The following is a 19,897-nucleotide window of genomic DNA, read 5'->3' on the forward strand; positions in this document are numbered from 1 at the left end:
CGCGTCACCACACCCAGCTAATTTTTGTATTTTTAGTAGAGACGGGGTTTTGCCATGTTGGCCAGGCTGGTCTCCAACTCCTGACCTCAGGTGATTTGCCTACCTCGGCCTCGCAAAGTGCTGGAATTACAGGCATGAGCCACCATGCCTGGCCATAGAGGTTACTAAGTTTTCAAGAAGGAGAAGACTTTTTTTTTTTTTCTTTTTCAGAGACAGGGTTTCATTCTGTTGCTCAGCCTGGAGTGCAGTGGCCCCATCTTGGCTCACTGCAGCCTCAACTTCCTGGGCTCAAGCAATCCTCCCACCTCAGCCTCCCAAGTAGGTGAGACCACAGGTGCACGCCACCATGCCCAGCAAATTTTTTCATTTTTTGTAAAGACAAAGTATTGCTGTGTTGCCCCTGGCTGGTCTTAAACTCGTGGACTCAAGCAGCTTATTGTCCTGTTTTGGCCTCCCAAAGTGCCAAGATTACAGGTGTGAGCCACCATGCCTGGCCAAGAAAACTTTTTAAAGTAGCCTTTCTACAAACACCAGAAGTGGATCCAGGAAGAAGTGTATGTGGGCAGTTTCAGGTGGGAACCTCGAGGTGGCTGACCATGAGTGGATTCTTAGTGAGTCCTTGGGGACCGGGACAAGTGGTGCAGTCACGAGGAAACCAGTCACCAGGACCTGGGAGAGAGGAGAAAGACTCTGCCTCCCTCCTTCCTTGCCTCCATCCCTATTCTTCAAACTCCTCTCTATCTCAAAATGATCTTTGTTATACCCAGAAGGTGGCTTATCTATAAGGCAAGAGATGAAAAACTTAGAAAGAGCAGCCACCTTCAGGGAAGACAGGAAATTTAAAACAAGTTTAACCAAAGTGGGGCACTGGGGCAAAACCCAAAGAGATGAAATTTCGCCAGAAGAAAACCAAGTTCTATGGTTGAAACTAAACAGAAACAACAACACAGCAATCAGCAGAATGGGGCAATGTGGGTGTTGAGCTGGGTGTGGCCTTCCTATCAACCTACAGTGTGAAGTGTCTTGATCTGAGGCTGAAGTCACAAATTCTGGGAGGAAGAGTCACACAGAGGAGGAGCACCGTGGCTTTCACTCCGTATTCTTCCCCTCAGGTTCTAGGGCTTATGGGTTTTTCTTTTTAAATTTTTATTTATTTATTTATTTTCGAGATGGAGTCTTGCTCTGTCGCCCAGGCTAGAGTGCAGTGGCTCAGTCTTGGTTCACTGCAACCTCTGCCTCCCAGGTTTAAGCAATTCTCCTGCCTCAGCCTCTGGAGTAGCTGGCATTACATGCGCCTGCCACCATACCTGGCCTGGCTAATTGTTTTTTTTTTTGTTTTTTTTTTTTGTATTTTTAATAGAGATGGGGTTTTACCATGTTGGCCAGGCTTGTCTCGAACTCCTGACCTCGTGATCCATCTGCCTTGGCCTCCCAAAGTGCTGGGATTACAGGCATGAGCCACTGCACCTGGCTGGGTTTATATTTTTACAAAGCAATTTCAGTAAATGCTATGTACACTTTTCCTTATAGAGCCCATCGGCTCCCATCCCTCAGGTCCTGGCCATTCCTCTATATACACTCATTTGCTTTTATTCCCTCCCCTGTATGTCTACTGTGACACCGGGAGTGCCGGCCCCCATGCTTCTGGCTGCCTCTAAGAACCCCTGTGTTGGTCTCTGCAGTATTAGTTCTGTGGCCATCTGCTAGAGGATCCTTTGGTCCTCAGTTCTGCCTGCAAAATTCCCCTGCTTGGAAGTCATCGGAAGTTCCCACTGCTAAACCTGATATTTTGGCTTTCAAAACATCCATAATTTAATCTCCAACTATCATGTTAAGGATGTTCTCTTTCTTTTTCTCTCTTTCTCTTTCTTTTTCAGGATGTTCCATATTCTAATCAAAATGAACTGTTCACCCTTTCCCACTTTTCTAGCTTCGTGCATTTGCTCACTTCTTCCCTCATCTGGAAAGCCCTAATCGTGCCCACCCTCCAAGCTCAGCGACCCCGTCTCCCTTACCCCCAGGCCCAGGTGACAATCTCTCTGCCTGACTCAGCTTTCTCTAACCAACACCTTGCATAATATGTGGCGCCTACAGGTACTCATTTAACAGCATGAACATTTCTTTGTTCTATTTCTGTGCATCTCTCAACCTCTACACTTTGGTGTTCCCTAGGGTGCTAGCCCCATCATGCATCTCTTCTTAGCTTATGCACGTCCCTGGGAGATTTCATCAACTCCCAGGACTCAGACACCATTCATATGCCAAAAGCTGTCTGTGCCCTGGTTGGTCCCCTTTCTTGAACCTCACACATACACAAAATGGCTTCCATAGATATTTCCAAACCTGAAGTCATTTATCTTCCAAGCCTGATCCACCCAACCACCCATCTCCCCATCTGCCTTCCTCTCTGACTCACTCAGTCATCCAGCAGTGTGCATTCCTGACACTCTCCTCATCAAATACCACGTCTTGTCAGACCTACCTCTAAATATCTCTCATATTTCTCCCATCCTTTCCATCCCCAAGTTTGGGCTTTCATCTCTTTCCTGCATATTGCCAGAGTTTCCTACCTGGTCTTAACCAGGGCAGCTTCTGCAGTGGATATTTTATCCAATTGGCTCTGAGTGTTTCATAGAAGCAGATTAAGAAGTTATAATGCCTCTTCCAAGAGGTCTAATTGTGTACAGTATTTGTGATTTTGTGATCTTCGTCTTAAGAGGGTCCCCAAACTGTATAAGCTTCAGAGTCCTTAAAGTCTGGATCTTCCCCTAGTGACCAAGGGTTATCAACATTTTAGAGCCAAAAAAAAGTGTTGAAACAACAACAAAAAATTGGCTACAAAATGAAAAATTGCAAAATTGACACTGACAATAATATATATGTAATTGCCCATCAAACATAACATTTATAAACTTTTTACATTAATTATAATGTAAATCATTAATAGTGAAATTTTTAATGTATGAAAACTGAATTACATTTGAAAATGATTTGTGGGCTAGATTTTCTCACTTTGCACGATTTCCTGAGGGTGTCTGGTGACTGTCAAGAAATAGTATCCAATCACAAATTAAATGTTGCTCATCGACACATAATTTAAAAAGCAAAAATATAAAGGTTCCTTTCAAAAGTTTTTACAGGCCAGGCATGGTGGCTCACACCTGTAATCCTAGCACTTTGAGAGGCCAAGACAGGAGGATCCCATGAGCCCAGGAGTTGGAGATCAGCCTGGGCAAACCAACAAAAAAAAAACAAACTAAAAAAAAAAAAAGTTTTTACAGAAAAAAGTATTTAATGTTGAACTTCTTCATTTAGTCATGTTCATGATATTCTTAATATTGATCATTAAGGTGCTGTCTTGATGTTGATCACTTTGTAGAGCAATTGTCGATTCCCTGTCTCTGTCTCAGACCACATACACAGCTGAGTCTTGTTATTCTTGGCAGTTATGTTCTATAAAGTTGCAGTTGCCATGAGCACCGAATTCGCAAGTACTGAGCCGTTCCTCACAATGGAAATACAGGGTTTGGTTCCTGGGAGCCTCTGGTCACAACATTGTCATCAACAGAACAATACATAACCTTGTTTTACATGTGTTTTTCTTTGAAGACATTGAATTTAATATATGCTTCTTACAAATAATTAATTATATGCAGTATATCTTTATAACAAGATATTTGCTGAGAAGGGTTTACCATTTTCCTGAATTTGGATAACATGACCATAAATTTCTTTGGCTTTTAGCCGTACAACAATGCTATCCACTATGTATTTTTTTTTTAATTTAAATCAGTCATCATCTCATGAATTCGTAAGTTTAGCCTCTTTTCCATAGCTTCATCACACCCTTTAGATGTTATTTCAGTACTTTCTGGGGTGGACTCATATACAGACTAGCAAATTTCCTCTTCTTTTTCTGAATCTACCAAATTATTGATTCATGAACATTGAACTCACAACCAAGAGCACTGTCACTCATGTCTGAACAAAGCTAACTGAACACACTTGTTTTCTCTGCAAGCCACAGACCAGCTTCTTGCACTTAAGAAAGCTAGATAGCATTTTAGCACTACATTTGGAGTCCATTTTAAATAGCAAAGTCACCAAAGACAAGCACAAAAATGCAAAAAATGTGGCACTAAAAAGACTGCAAAAAGGACACTTGAAGAGAGTTGAAACAAGAAGGCCTAGCGGGCTGGGCGCGGCGGCTCACGTCTATAATCCCAGCACTTTACGAGGCCGAGGTGGGTGGATCACCTGAGGTCAGGAGTTTGAGACCAGCCTGATAATATGCGGAAACCCCGTCTGTACTAAAAATACAAAAAAATTATCCGGGCGTGGTGGCACATGCCTGTAATCCCAGCTACTCAGAAGGCTAAGACAGGAGAATCGCTTGAACCCGGGAAGTGGAGGTTACAGTGAGCCAAGATCATGCCAGGGCAACAAGATCCAGCCTGGGCAACAAGAGTGAAACTCTGTCTCAAAAAATAAAATAAAATAAAACAAAATAAATAAAATAAAATAAAATAAAATAAATAAAATGAAGGCAGAGTGTTGTTTGACCTTAGCTGGGAAGATGTGCATCAGGTGACTCCATTTTTTTTCCCCACTTATATACATATCCAATAAATGACTGCAAAAGTTCCTGGAGTTACAGATTTGAGGTTGCAAATAAATTTAAATTTTAAGGAGTAGGCAAATTTGCAAATACAGAATCCAGAGATCATGAGGATCGACTGTAACCTATTGAGAACAAGCACTTTCTCCTAGCTTCCAATCCCTAGTGCTTAGCATCCAGGAGGTAATAAATAGGTAATTGTGGAATAAACAAATGGAAGAAAGGAAGCTCAAATGTTCTCTCTTCTCTCTGTTCATCCCCAGTGGAAGTGAACACTCTACCTCTGAGCTCCACATTGACCACCCCTTGCTTTTATTACATCCCAGATGATGAATCCATCTTCAGAAGCATACAGACGAGCTACTCATATAATGAATGAATAGCTGCTCCTAATGTTTTAAATGGTATTTCTTTTAAAGATATTGCCTCCCTGGCTGGATTGTGAGGTCCTAAAGAACAGAATCTCTATCACATTTATTTATTTAAATAGAATGAAAGGTTGCATCAGAGGACCTCTGAAACCCTTTCTGATTGCTAAAATTATAATTAGGGGCAAAGGCATGGAGCCCATCCACCAAGGGAATTAAAGGCAAATGTAATCAAACCACTTAGATGAATTTTTCATCAGATCCTCCACAAATGACCGAGGGCTCAGTACATGGCAAACACTTAATAAATATTTGTTAAATTGTACTCTAATCATAATAATGAATAATAAATCATTAATCTGCAGTCTGTGGCAGGTCTCAGGACCAGAGTATATGTGTTCTTTTCCCAGATTTATAGGCTGATGGCCTGATTAGCCTGGCTACTCTTCAGATTTGGAGACTATTTTAAAAGTTCAAAGAAGTATGCCACTAAGTTTTTATGCAAACAATCTTTTAATTTGTAATTTTATTACAGGTTCTTATTAAATGCAAACACAAAATATTTTTCTAGGGAATATCAAAGATTTCCTTTGAAAATAAGAGAAGAAAACGTAGAGGTTGATAGCTGAAAGAGAAAATTTAGATTGTTCTGTATTTGGAGGAAGACCTAGGATTAATGAAAGGCATGATAGGAAGCCAGAAGTTGGCTGTGCCTAGAAAGGAGGAATTTGTGGTAATAGTAAATGGCTACCCTACAAGGGTTTAAGAAGCAAACAAACACCTGTCAGAAATGGGCACAGGTGTTTGATTCTTAGGAAGGCTTGAGGGCTAGGGACAGGGAAATTGGATGGATCATCAGTGTTTCCAGACCTACCTGATGATAAAACTCACCTAAGGCACTTATTAAACTATATAGGTTACCAGTCCTCTCCTTGAAAGAAAATCCACGGGGGCTGGGAGATCCAGGTGATTCTTATTCTCAGGAAGGTTTGTAAAGCTCTGGATTCTAGAAGCCTTCTGAGGCCCTTTCAGTCCAAAAGCACCTATTCTGTTTCAGCCCTGGGGTCTACTGGTTTACCCCATGACAAACTGAGTCACACGGAATGAGTCTCTCAAATGGATTTTTACGCCAGTAGAGAAATAGTAACGAGTCATAATTCCCTCCAAGAAGAACTTTTCTGAACTATTTTCTCAAACAAGGCATCAACTTAAGGTTACAATCAAATAACACAACTGTTTAGCCTTTTAATTGTTTTACTAGCTAATATGTGATGCTTTATGGACTTAGTCAATGAGATGGACCATGCCTGTAAGATCAGGAGGATGTATCAGGTCACACGCCAGGGGCTGCAGACTTGTCCCTTGAGGGTATTACCTGGCTCAGATGGACAATCATTCTGCCCGCATCCTCCCAGACAGCTATGAGCTCTGCTAGAGCAGCTATGACCAGCCCAGGGTGCAGTGGTCTGGGCCAATCTGCTGAGGGCCTTTGCACAACTAGCCCTCGATGAATGGGAACTGGTCTTTTCCACATTTCCCAGCATCAGAAAAGGGGGAGCAGGGTCTTATAATCAAATTTCATTTTTAAGTGAGTTTTTTTTTTTTCTGCAATAACTATGAGAATTCCACTCGTCTACTAAAAAGGGTAGAAAATTGAGCTGCATGAACCTCTTCCTGCTGGAGTAAATGTGAATCACGTGCAATCTGCTGATCCGAGAGCCACTCCCGAACAAACTGGCTCACCAGCTGCTAATCTGCAACCACATCACAGGGCTCCGTGAGTGCTGGGGAAGTGGGGCATCTTGGCAACAGAGCTTCCCAAGCTCAGATGTGCATCTGATCACCTGGGGATCTTGTTAAAATGTAGAGTCTGACTCTGTAGAACCCAAGTGAGGTCCGAGGTTCTGCATTTCTAACAGCCTCCCAGGTGATACTGTGGATCACACGTGGAGTAGCAATGTCTTAGAGGATGCTTTAGTAATAACAATAATAGAAATCAGCAGTGGGGCTTCCAGTGATAAGAGGAAGGGAAGAAAATAAATAAGAAGTCTAGAGAAGGGAAATGAAAGGCAGAGAAAGGGAGGAGGGTGGAGCTCTCGCAGCCCTCTGGACTGGCCACTGTGGGTGTCAGGGGGCACTGGGGGACTGGGCTTCACTGGAGGATAGCACAGGCCCGTGGGAGTATTCCGGCCTTTAATCTGGCCGCAGCAGAGAATCAGCTGGGGAACTCGAAGAAATAATGATACCTGGGCTCCACACTCAGAAAATCTGATTTAACTGATGTGAAGTTTGATCTGGGCGTCTGGAGTTCTAGGAGCTCCCAGGTGGTTCTGTTGGGCATCAGGGTGGCCATCTGCTTCTCTGGGGGGAGACTGATCTCAGGGACCCCAGATAAACCCAGTGGATGTGTGAGGAGAACTGAAAGGGGAAGGGTGGAAGTCAAGCGCAGTCGTTTGTATGTGCCTCCAGGAGCCCTGCATGATAGGGAAGAAAAAGCATAGGAGGAAGAAGAAAAACCTCAGAATCTTATGATTCTTGGGCAAATTGAATTCACAGCTCACTTGGCCTTGAGACTGTGTTCCTGAGGAGTGTGGCTTGTGGGCCTCACCTTCCTGTCTCTCAGAGAGGAGAGAAGAGGCATGGTAGGGTCTTCACAAGGGGCACTAGGCCCTGGAAAATCAGGCCAGGCAGGTGACAGGGAGCTGTTCTGAGATCTTGAGAATTACAGATTAAAATACCAACTTCTAGGCCTCATCCCCTTGCCAGATTCTGGTTTAATAGGTCTGAGGCGGGACCCAGGCATCAGCATTTTATTTTATTTTATTTTTTTATTTTATTTTATTTTTTTTTGAGGCGGAGTCTCGCTCTGTTGCCCAGGCTGGAGTACTGTGGCCGGATCTCAGCTCACTACAAGCTCCACCTGCCGGGTTCACGCCATTCTCCTGCCTCAGCCTCCCGAGTAGCTGGGACTACAGGCGCCTGCCACCTCGCCTGGCTAGTTTTTTGTATTTTTTAGTAGAGACGGGGTTTCACTGTGTTAGCCAGGATGGTCTCGATCTCCTGACCTCGTGATCCGCCCGTCTCGGCCTCCCAAAGTGCTGGGATTACAGGCTTGAGCCACCGCGCCCGGCCTAGCATCAGCATTTTAAAAAGCTCCCCAGGTAATGCCAACGTGAAGTCAAGTCCCAGACAGCCCCTTCCTGCTCTGAAGTCCGAGGGTGGGTGCTGTGATTCACCTCTGCCAGCCCCCATCCCAGCTGCATTTCATGCCCCAGCCCCTCCCACTCCCCCCGTCTTTTTTTTTGGCTGCAGACTCAGAGAATGAGACAGACTGGTCCTCATTGCCAGTTATATTAGCTACCTATTGCTGTTGTAACAAATGATCATAAACTTGCTGGCTTAAACAACACACACTTAGTTGAGAGTTCTGGAGGCCCCAAGTCTGACATGGGTCTCCACGGCCGAAAGCAAGGAAAGGGCAGAGCTGTGCCCCTCTCTAGAGGATCCAGGGAGAATACGTTTCCTGGTGTTTCCCAGCTTCTAGAGGATGCCTTCACTTCTTGGTCACGGCCCTTTCCTCCATCTTTAAAGCCAGCAATGTTACATCTTTCTGACTATGCTTCCATCGTCACACCTCCCTTTGACTGACAATAGCTGGGAAAGGTTCTCCTTTTTTTTTGAGGCGGAGTCTCGCTCCGTCGCCCAGGCTGGAGTGCAGTGGCCGGATCTCAGCTCACTGCAAGCTCCGCCTCCCGGGTTTACGCCATTCTCCTGCCTCAGCCTCCCCAGTAGCTGTGACTACAGGCGCCCGCCACCTCGCCCGGCTAGTTTTTCTGTATTTTTTAGTAGAGACGGGGTTTCACCGTGTTAGCCAGGATGGTCTTGATCTCCTGACCTCATGATCCGCCCGTCTCGGCCTCCCAAAGTGCTGGGATTACAGGCTTGAGCCACCGCGCCCGGCCAGGTTCTCCACTTCTAAGGACTCGTGTGGCTACACTGCACCATCCCTATAAGCAAGGAGAATCCCCCATCTCAGAGTTGTTAACTTTAACCACATCTGCAAAGTCCCTTCTGCTGGGTGAGGTAAAACATTCACTGGTTCTAGGGATTTGGACATTGACAACTTTCGGGTCATTATTTTGCCTAACATACCGGACATGGCATTTTGCTTCTTCCCCTCAACTCTGACTGTCCTGCACTTGGTGGCTCAGCCGACCTATGGAAGCTACTCTGCCCAGCTGAATGCATGACCGCGAGTCTTCAGTCCAGGAGCTGAAGTTGGGTGGGCTGAGAAGTGAGAAGACTAAGGAGATGCGGCCAATTCAGAGCCACTCGCTAAACCACAGGACAGCTATTATAGACTCATAAGCAAGGTAAGTCTATTTGATTTTCAAATGAAGAAAAACCCAACAGTTTCCTTCATCCCACAACTGTTTCCAATTTTGATATCCTAGGGTTGATTACAAAGAACGTGTGCAATTATGTTCCCTTTTTTGGAGCCTGAAATGAAAGTGTAGTGAAGGTCTGGAAGACATTTAGCACCTGTGGGTCTGGGCTGCCGCTCAAATGCAAGGTGTTTGGCCAGGTGTTTGTCACTAGAGTTCGCCTAATGGCTTGCCCTGACTCTTCTTTCATTGACTCTTTCCGTGTTCCTGTTGGTATTAGGTGCAATTACAAGCCTTTGGGTCGTATAATTTGAACTTAGAATTCATGTGCAAGACAGGGGCTTGATCCTTGGTCTTTTGTCCACAAACAATGTCTCAGTCTTTAGGAGGTGAAAAGTAGCAATTATCAGACATTTTCCTGGCAGATGAGTGGAATCTCTGCTTTCAAGACAATTTTGTTTGACATTTGAGGGATTAAACCAAGACTAATATTTGTCCTCTGCCCCAGTCATGCATTTAGCTGCGTGTTCTTGGGAACGTCAGTCAACCTCTCTGACTCTGCATCAGAAGCTGCCTCTATTCCTGGAGGCATGTGATGAGTGTGGTAGGAATGCTGTGGTTGCTGCCAGGTTAACGTGATTGTGGGTTATGGGCCCTGCAGGTGGGGAACATGGGAGAGGGTGCTTGCCCAGTTCCACGGTGGTTGAGACTTCTGTTGGGCCCGGACCAGAGGTAGGAACTCAGCCAGTGCAAAGTGAAGTTATGGAGGAGCAGAAACCAAGAGCCTGGCAGAAGATGCTTGTCTGCTGAGAGAAGATCAGAATGGACAGAGAGGCGTAGAGATGCAGGCAGAGGTGGGGAAGGGGATGGCCAATGGCTCGTCGGTCCTGCGAACACTCACCTTTCCATGAATCTCCCTTCACCTGGGCTACCTGGAGTGGTTTTCTGTTCCTTGTACCCAAAATGTCTTTGAGGAGATTGAGGAGTCAAGATATGTTGCATTTTGTAAATGAGATCATTTTTATAGGTCTTATATTTTTCTTTACCTTTTTTCCAGTTAATATTTAGTATGAGTCTTTTAACTTCTAAATTTGTCTTTCAAGTTCTAAATTTAAGTCTAAATTCTGACTCAGCTCTCCTAAGGAAAACCCAGGGAAAGAATCTTCCAGGAAGCTGTGTGGACCAGGGGCAGTGGTAACGGAGGGGAGAGGGGAGGGAAGGAGCAGTTCTGAGCTCTGGAGCCCTCCTCCCTTGGCCAGGTCCTTCTCAACCTCAGTCTCTCCTTTCAGTGCTAGTTCTTGATGAGGCGGTCATTTCTTTGTAGGGCCTCATTTCCTCACTACAACACAAAGAGGCAGAATCAGGTGCTCTCAAGGCCTCAGGCTGTGATTCTAAGAGCGCAGGGATGATTTTAAGGGGGAGGAAAGAGGGCGTTAGAATCTGGTGAGAACCCAAATCACCAGGATGCCCCACTCCCTTCCTCTGTATGCACTTACACATACAGCAGGGATCGAAGGGGACCATGGAGGAGAGGAAGCTGGACAAGTGAAACCAACAGCAGTTTCTGCTGAAAAAATGTGTCTCCCCCTCAGCCTCATCACACCCTTCTCAGGCCACCCTCTCATTTGGTTTCCCACGTTCCACGGATGGATGTATCACCTCTGTGCAACACATCAGTTCATCATTGATCACCCCACCTCCTCAGGACCCTAAGACTGCAAGGAAAGGAGAGGCAGCTATCTGGTCTGTTAGTCCCACATTCATTTACTGGATGTCTTCTGAATACAGAGCCGGTCACTGAATTACAGGACACCAGGGCTGGCAGAGCCTTGATAAATCATCTGGTCTGACCCTCGTGCTACACAGATGGCAGCACTTACAAGGAGAGGTTAAGTGACTGGCTTAAGGTCACACAGAGGAGCTAAGGCCTGAATTCAGATCACCTGTCAGCGGTTCATTGTGCTTGCCACTCCACCCTGTTGCCGGGGGAGGGTGAAGATGATGGATTAGCTTATGTGAGCATAAAACAGTGGAAAACACACACATTTCCCTAAGTGCTACAAATTAGTAAGAACCCCAGGAAAAAGGCAGACACAAGGGATTTTTTTAGAAAGTAAAATTGAAAAGCATGGGGGTAAACTCTTGCTTGTAAATGGTGATTGCATTAGGAATATGTGGGGAAAATGTTTTGGGGGAAGGCGTCTTTATTTTTCTTCCTTCCCTGCTACATTTGTTCTCTAATCCATGCTCTCATCAGCAACACTATTCTCATGCCATTTTTCTTTTCCCTGACATATTTATCACCTTATTTTCATATTATACTATAAACCTTGGTATATACAAGTTTTTAAAGCAGTCATTTTTAATGCAAGATAACACACCAAGCTTTAAGGCCCCCAGTAAAATTGACTAAGGACATCTGGCATTAAAACGCTTACGTTTCCTCTCTAGTAAAACCTGCCATCCATTGGCTGTCTGTAAAAAGTAACACAGGAATGAAAACGGGCTGGCATTTTGAAACCAAAAATACTCCCCAAAATCGCACTTTTCTTATTTCAATTCAAAAACTTCAAGATAGATCACTTGACATTGAGAGGTGACATTTGGAGCAATTGCTTATTTTTATCTAATTGAGTTTGATTACATACAAGTTCCAGTTAACTCATCTACTAATTTTTCCTGACAGGAATAGAAGGTAGTACTAAATGGGTAATTGGAATTAAATTCTAAAAACACAAATGTTGTAGGTTCTTACGAAAATAAAGCATTTTTATTTATTTCTCTTGACAACTCAAAAATAAATATTCTAGTCTCTTTGATAGAACAACCTTGGTTAAAATGAAACCTCTGAAGGCGCTGGAGACCCCGTGGGTGTTGTCAGGTATGGATAGTTTTTCTTTTCAGGAGGGTGAGTAAGCTGTGACCACAGCTTCTCAGCAATAGGCACCAAAGGTTATGATGGTTTCCACTTCCATTGCCCCTTCCAAACCCACTGGTCCTTTGTAGGAGGCATGATACCCATCCTGCCCTCAGTGATTCTTGGTCAAAAGGCCACCTACTTAAGATGTGTGTATAAATTTAAGATTATGCACGCTTGTTCTTTTGATTGTTTATTATCAATACCTATATATCTGTTTCAGTGACAAACCTATTCATATCTGAAATAAGAGTGATTTATTACCGCCAAATAAAAGACTGAGACTGGTGTCAACATGAGCCCTCAATTTCTACCCTAAGTAAAATAATAGAACAGGTTGGGGAAAGTCATCTAGGTGCTCAGCTGACTGATGGGGGCCATCTCTCTTCCCACCCATTCTTCCCCATTGCCTGGTGGGTTTTTCCATGACCAGTGCAGGGGCCTAAGGTTATTTGGAGAAAAGAGAAGATACAACCTAAAGCACCAAGTTCTCTAGGTGTCTAACCTATAGGTGGATAGGTTGTAGCACAGGGTGGAGTCCCTCAAACAAATGCTCTAATAGTCAGGGTTGAAAGCAGATCCAACCTTCTTGATTTACAGATGAGGAAACTGATAATCAGAGAGGTGAAGGCCTAGCCCAAGGCCACACAGCTTGTTAGTGGCTAAGTTAACACTCACACCCATCTCTCCTATTTTCCAGACAAATAAATACTCTTGAGTGCAAATGCCATCTAGTTACAAGTGTTTTTTAATCTGTCCTTTCCTTCAGGAAGCCACAGATTTCTTAAATGGCATCTGGATTGCTTCAGTTTTTTTCATTTACATTTGCATTAGGGAAGAGAACAAATCTGTGCTCAAGAACATGTTGGTAATATTTGTGGCATAAAATTAAGCACATGGCATGACTTCCTTTCTGGATTCAGAACATTAACTGCACTTACCCATACTGGACAACACCCATCAGTGGACCGGCAGGGCCAATGTCAAGAGCTTGGGCAACACCAGCCAGGAGCTGCTTCTGGATTCGGAATCGCCGTTTGCCAATGCTGGTGCTCCCATCAATTAAAAACGACAAGTCAATTTTGCAGTCTGCGGAATGGAAAAAGACTATGATTCTCATGATCTCTCACTGCATTTACCTGGGCATCCTCTTGTTCCTCCTTCTCCATCAGAGCCCCCTGAGAAATGAAAAGAAATGGAAAAAAAGGTAGTAAGATGCAGGGTATATTTATTTACATCCCACAGGGGTTTCCCTGAGCACCAGGGTCTTGGACACTTGGGCTAGTTCTTATTTCCATAACCGTTTAAAACTCTATGTATCTGCCACAATTACGGGTTTCAGAAGCAGCGACGTCCTAGCCAAGCTTGGGAAGGCTGTCAATGGTTTCCTAGGCTCAGATCTTCTAAGTGCAGACTCCCCGTTGTGAGAATTCATCAAAAGTGTGTGGCTTTTTGCTCTCACCCTAACTTTTTAGAAAGAAGTGTTGGATTTTTATAAGGTGTGAGAGATCTGCAAGGCCAGCACTGAGGGAGGGTGGGCATTATAGAATAAGAAATTGATATCAATATTCTCCTTCATTTCCCTGGGCAAGGCAACCAAAGAAATTATCCACATATATGTATAGGATGTCAGTCCTTGTTTGTAGCTATCTTAGAGTTTTTTCTTTCTTTCTTTTAGTTGTGATGAAGACTAGGATAGTTATTCTGGCTTAGGATCTCTGGATCTCTGTGGATCACTATGAAGGTTATAAGAGAGGTAAAGGAACCAGTGAAAACCCACACAGGTTAATGGAAATTAGTGTTTTCTTTGCTGTAGACAGGAATGATATCATCTCAGTATGATAAAACTGACTATTCAATGCTGATAAGAGGTTCTTATTGGGAGCTATAGATCCCTTTGATTAGTGAAAAGTGAAAAATAAATTATTTAACAGTTGCAGTTTAGAAGACAAAAATGTTTCAAAACAGATCTCCATACGGGGGGAGAAAAGAAGGCTGGGTGTGGTGGCTCACGCCTGTAATCCCAGCACTTCGGGAGGCCAAGGTGGGCGGATCACAGAGTCAGGAGATCAAGACCATCCCGGCTAACATGGTGAAACCCCATCTCTACTAAAAATACAAAAAATTAGCCGGGCATGGTGGCGGGTGCCTGTAGTCCCAGTTACTCAGGAAGCCGAGGCAGGAGAATGGCGTGAACCCGGGGCGTGGAGCCTGCAGTGAGCCAAGATTGCGCCACTGCACTCCAGCCTGGGAGACAGAGCAAGACTCCGTCTCAAAAGAAAAAAAAAAAAAGAGAGTAAAGTTGGAAATTTCTAGGCTGCTGTATCCAAGAGGACACTGGGGCACTGCCCGTCGGGGGTGGGGAGCAGCGGCCAGACAGGCCTGCACCTCTCTGATCTGCACACAACCACCCACATTCTCTACTGTGCATTGTTGCCATGGGGCTGGAGGAGAAGCTCTGTTGTTGCTAGTTTAACAAAATCGTTTTAAAGAGGAAAGCCATAAATGAACATGAGTTGACAAAGTTTTGAGCAGAAGAATTGATGAGAAATATTTACTGCTGAGTGCTACAGCAGAACTGTGATTATGAGAAAAGTTATACCTGAGAATATGTTTTATTATCTTGCGGTGTTGCATGGCAATCAAAACCAGGGAAGTAGGAGACGAGAGGGACCTGTCTGGCACTGGCTGACTTCGCTCCATCTAGAATCAGGGCACCTGTTTGTACCTTGGCTCAGTAGCAAATCTCAAAAGAAAAGCTTGTACCTCCTGTCTGCCTGCCTGTGCAGTGCCTACCAATTCATCCTTGGCAGTTGGCTTCCCTTGTCCTTTGCTGCCCCCAAACTGCCTATACCCAAGCATGATCTTGAGATGAAGAATGAAGGAGGCAAATAAAGTCCAGAAGCAGAGTTTAAAGATGCCACTAAAACCTGGGGTAAAGCAAAGGAGAAGCAGCATGTGATTCTCATATACAGCTTGTCATATTGTTGATTCCCAAGGAAGGCCAACTCATTTTTTATCTGACTGGGCTTGCAGTGTGAATTGTTGCCAGCAGGTGGCAGTAGAGTTCTTTAGGGCTTGCCGCCCACTAGCCCCTACAGTTTGCTAGACTCTCAGGCTCCACCCAAACCTATAGGGTCAGGGCTGCATTTTAACAAGATACCCAGGTGATTCCTGTGCACAGTAAAGTTGCAGAAGTACTCCTGAGGTGGGGTTTCCCTTCCAGATGTCAGTAGATTAGTTCAATATGCCTTTTGGAATAAAGTATTTTTTGGGAACAACTGTTAATTAGAATAAGGGCCAAAGGGAATTTTCTTTTTACATGAATAAAGTACATGGATATTGTAGCATCTATTTTGATTCCTCACAGGCAGTTTTTCCTCCTTATTTCTTACATCTTGAATTGTGTTCAGGATTAACACGTTCATCTCATAGTTAGGTCTTAAGAAGGTGAGCTGTTTCTCTATTGCTTAATTCTCTTTACTCACTAGCCTGATGGCTGATACCAGGGTTATCTTTGCTCCTCTTTTAAATGACAATGGTTCCAGCTCAGGGCATGTTTTCACTGAGACCCATGGCTTTCTTATATGGAGATGAAAACATTCTGATCTGAAGATGCCAACATCAATGCTAACAGGTAGAAATGGGTTATGCAATGTTCAGTGTGAGCAATTTATTATGGCTACAGAAGAGGTCACAGGTTGAAAGTCAAGGAAGAGAAAGATATAGGATCTATGGGAATCAATCTACCAATTTATTTAATTGCTCTAGTTTCCTCCAACATGGTACAATTTTACAGATTAATGCTTTGTGTTGTCCAATACATCAAGCCAGTGTTTCTTAACTCTGGATACATATCAGAGTCAGGTACATATCAGGGTTGCTAATGCAGCTTCAACAAATGAAGACTCCTGGGATTCACTCTGGACAGTGCTTCTCAAGGGTAAATGTGCAAAGGAATCAATCACTGTAGAACCAGCAGGTCTGGGGTGGAGTCTGAGATTCTGTGTTTCTAACAAGCTCCCTAGTGATGCTGATGCTGCTGGTCTCCAGACCACACTTTGGGTAGCAAGGTCTAGGGAGAACCTGATACAGTAGGTATGAGGCAGGAAGGTGGGCATCTCTAATAATGTCTTCAGGTGATTCTCATATGCAGCAAGGTTGAGCCTCACTGTCCATTGGTGGCTGACTAGTAGTGACTTTCTAGAGGAATTTGCAGGTGCTTTCCTTCCATACCTTGTAGGCTACTACTATACCGTTCTCATTTTCCTTATTTTTCTCTGGTTCTTCCTTTCTGATATCCTCAGGTGGTTTATCCTCCATCTAGTGTGGTTCTTCAGGCTTACGTCTTGTGTTTCTTCTTACTTTACTCTATCTCCCTAAGTCACATTTTCTGTTCTCATAGCCTCGGTTTTGAACCATAGCTTATTGTCTTACAACTGTAAATTTCTGATTGGGCTGTTCCTTCTGAATGTCAGATCTGGGTAGTCTTCTCTCTACCAGATCAAATGTCTTGAAGATGATAGACATAAACCTGCTCCATCCCTGGTGTTCCTCATTGTAGTACCATTTACCTAGTTGCTCAGCTCATCTTTAACTTCTCCCTCTCTCAAACCTCTGCCTTCAATCCTATAGATTCTTCCTTCTCTGTGTCTCTTGAATATGCCCATTTATCTTCATTTCCACTTCCAACTCCAAGCTCTGGCCACCATCATTTGCACTAGACAGTTGCCCCTGCCAACCTGCCCATCTCCTCCTTTCATCCTTCCTTGTCTTTCTGTTCCATCCCATTCTTCACCCTGTTGCCATAGTGATATTAAAACATCTTGATCCTCTCCCCCTCATGCACATAGACAGTTTATATCCTTCAAAAGCTTCCTTTTCCCCTTAGAACAAGGTGTCAAAAGAGAGGAGATAAATAGATCCATGGTAGGAGAGAGGCAGGTTTGAGTGGGAGTGAGTGGGAAGAGAGGAGAGAGCAGTTCAGATGTCAAAGACACCGTGGGTTTCTAGTTGTCAATTAACTTACTTGGATCTCCCAGGGATACTGGCTCCAAAGACTGTGTGCTCAATTCTTCTTTTGGAACACGTCCTGGAAAGAGCAGTAAAACTTTTGGTGACTTACAAGGACAGGAAGCAGCTGGCCTTACCCCAGGGAAGGGGACATAATGGATATTCACACCCAGCTTGGGGGCTTGGCTTAAAACTAACTGTGCTTTTCTTTACATTACCCCCATCCTGAGAAAAATAACAAATTAATATTTACTTACAGCCTATCAAAAACATAGTACTCTGCTGAGGGATTTGAAATAGGAGACTTGAATTCCGCTCTCGTTAATTTATTATTTATTCTGAGCCTCAGTTTTGTTATCTGAAAGTGTTAAGCACTTTGCCATTGTAAATTATGCCTCTGTAAAATTCTGAAAATCTTGAGCCACAGAATGTGTCTTCCTCGAATAAACCTCCACCGTGCCAAGATCATGTAGGTCTTCAGTCAACATTTGGTGACTGAGACAAAGAACGAAGATGAGTAAGGCGCAAGGAGGACAATCTAATGAGGACTGGATGGGGACTGGAGAAAGACAGTTTATTTAAAAGCAACTCAAATAAGAGGGCTTAAAATGCAACTCCTCCCTCCTAGCTGTTTGAGACTAGAAGTAGAGATGCAAAAAGGTTTCATGCTGTCAGAAGCTGTGCGTATGAGTTGCATTTCAGCCTTGGGGAAGGGGGTTTCTTTAGAGCCATTTACATGTGAGCCAAGTTCATAAATATACCATTTAAAGAAATAAAGACAACAAAAGCGAATCTTCTCAGGCTTGGTAAGACAAATAGGCTTCCCAGGAAGAGCGCACTTGCAGCACCGGAAGTAAGTCTCCCCATTTTTAGGATGCCCGGAAGTTCCGGGATTCCCCGGGGGTGGAGGAAGATGCGGGGGTCATTGCTCGCGCTTGGCTGCAGTGAGCCTTCTATTAGCTTGTTATTTTTTCCAGTTTGCAAAGCACATGATTTCATCCTTCCATTAAAGGTCAGCTAGCTCATCTCACTTCCTCACATCATTTTAAACATTCACTTTGGGTGTCTAACGGCATTTCTCAGCCAGGAGCCTGTCGTGGAAACGCCCCAACGCGCTGCGTTGGAGGAAGGGGAGAAGTACAAGTCCAGAGGCGGAGTCCTCTCCTTCACCTCCTTCTTCCCCTACTAGTACAATCTTTCCTCCTACGAAGAGCTGGAAGGTCTTGTTTGTTGGAGTTTCGAATATTTAATGCAGTAGGCAGCGAACAACACCCATTCTTGTGAAGGAAAAACCTGAAAGCCATTTTGCAAAGGAGGAAGTGGAGTTGGAGAAAGTTAAAGTGTGCTGCCAGATGGAGTGAGGATCCAAACCCATTTTGAGGGTGGGAAACTAGCTCCCTTCTAGCTTTTTGTCTTCACGTTTCCTCTCTCCCTTTTGTTATCCAGTATTGCTCCTTACCCCAGACCTCCCTAGGGAAGGAGTTTCAGTGTGCCCTTTGCAAGACTCTTAAGTCAGAAGCGGGAGCCATTAGAAATCCTAGGCTAGCGGAGCTCAGCCACTCTGCCAGCTGGATTATTAGACTCTTAGTTCTGTTATCCTATGCATCTTGATCCAGGCGTGACTGAGAGGTTGGGCTGTATAATTACCTTCATCTAAAAGGAGCGATCCAGGTTTCCATGAGTCCATCTCTCCTGATTTTCAAAATTGAAAAGAAGCAAAACTTGTTACTTAAACCAAACCAGTAGAAACTCTCGAGTGAATTGCCGGGATGATAAAGTTTCCCAATTGTGTCCGAAAATTAAAGAAAGGAACAGAGGGCCAGAATTTTGGATGAAGCAACCTGAAATCTGTATGATTTTTTAAAATCTGAAGCTCTTAAGGTCAAAGTCATAAACATCTTTACCAGTTTCTTTTTCATTATGCACCAAGAATCTTGGAATAATGGGAATCCTCGGATTCAAAAGGAACTAAAAGTTCATCCATTCCAAACCATCTCCCAACCTGTTTTTACAACATCCCTGGCCTGCGAGTGGCTGGCTAGTGCTTGAATACCTCCAGAGAGAGAGGATTCACTATATATTCAACCAAAGTAGTAGATTCCTTCTTGCACTATTGAGACTGAATCTTTTGTCCTAAATCCTTTCCCATCTATCCATACGTCCACACTTATTAAGCACTCACTATGTGCATAATATCGTTCTAGGTACATTTGTCCCACCTGTTTGAATTCCCTTGGAACTACACAGAACAAATATGGCCCTTTCAGGGAATAGGCAATCTGCTTATTTCCTGAGATTCTGCTTCTCGGTGTGTGACTCAAACAGAATAAAGGAAAGTAGCACCCGGACCTATATGCAGTAAGATGTTTAATGGCCTTCATCACAAACTGGTGCTGATGAAGTAGAAAGGGTGGAGGGGAGGGGGAAAGTCTTACCCAATAATCTCTGATCTTTTTTGGAAAATCATGGCTGAGAGGGGCTCAGGGGCAGCAGAAATGTGTCAGGAAGCCTTATAACACAGAAATGGCTGTTTCCATTTCTTTCTGCTTCTCTCCCTCCTTTCCTCTCTTTTCCATGTCTCCCCTCCCTTCCTCCT

The 19,897-nt window shown here is 44.0% G+C and overlaps 1 protein-coding gene across 2 annotated transcripts in view; it reads right to left on the reverse strand.

Moving 5' to 3' along the window:
- VIT (vitrin) overlaps window positions 1-19,897 on the reverse strand; it is a 131,599-nt gene that overhangs the window by 16,223 nt on the left and 95,479 nt on the right. The window contains exons 10-12 of one of the 2 annotated variants that reach the window (XM_011935978.1): window positions 18,949-18,993; window positions 17,318-17,380; window positions 13,230-13,377 (exon numbers count right to left, since the gene is read on the reverse strand). In XM_011935978.1, coding sequence (XP_011791368.1) covers window positions 13,230-13,377; window positions 17,318-17,380; window positions 18,949-18,993 — 256 coding nt within the window. The remainder of the gene's footprint in view (window positions 1-13,229; window positions 13,378-17,317; window positions 17,381-18,948; window positions 18,994-19,897) is intronic. The other variant, XM_011935979.1, reaches the window with a different exon arrangement.

Source organism: Colobus angolensis, unplaced genomic scaffold (assembly GCF_000951035.1).
Source record: "Colobus angolensis palliatus isolate OR3802 unplaced genomic scaffold, Cang.pa_1.0 Scaffold15, whole genome shotgun sequence".
NCBI lineage: Eukaryota > Metazoa > Chordata > Mammalia > Primates > Cercopithecidae > Colobus > Colobus angolensis.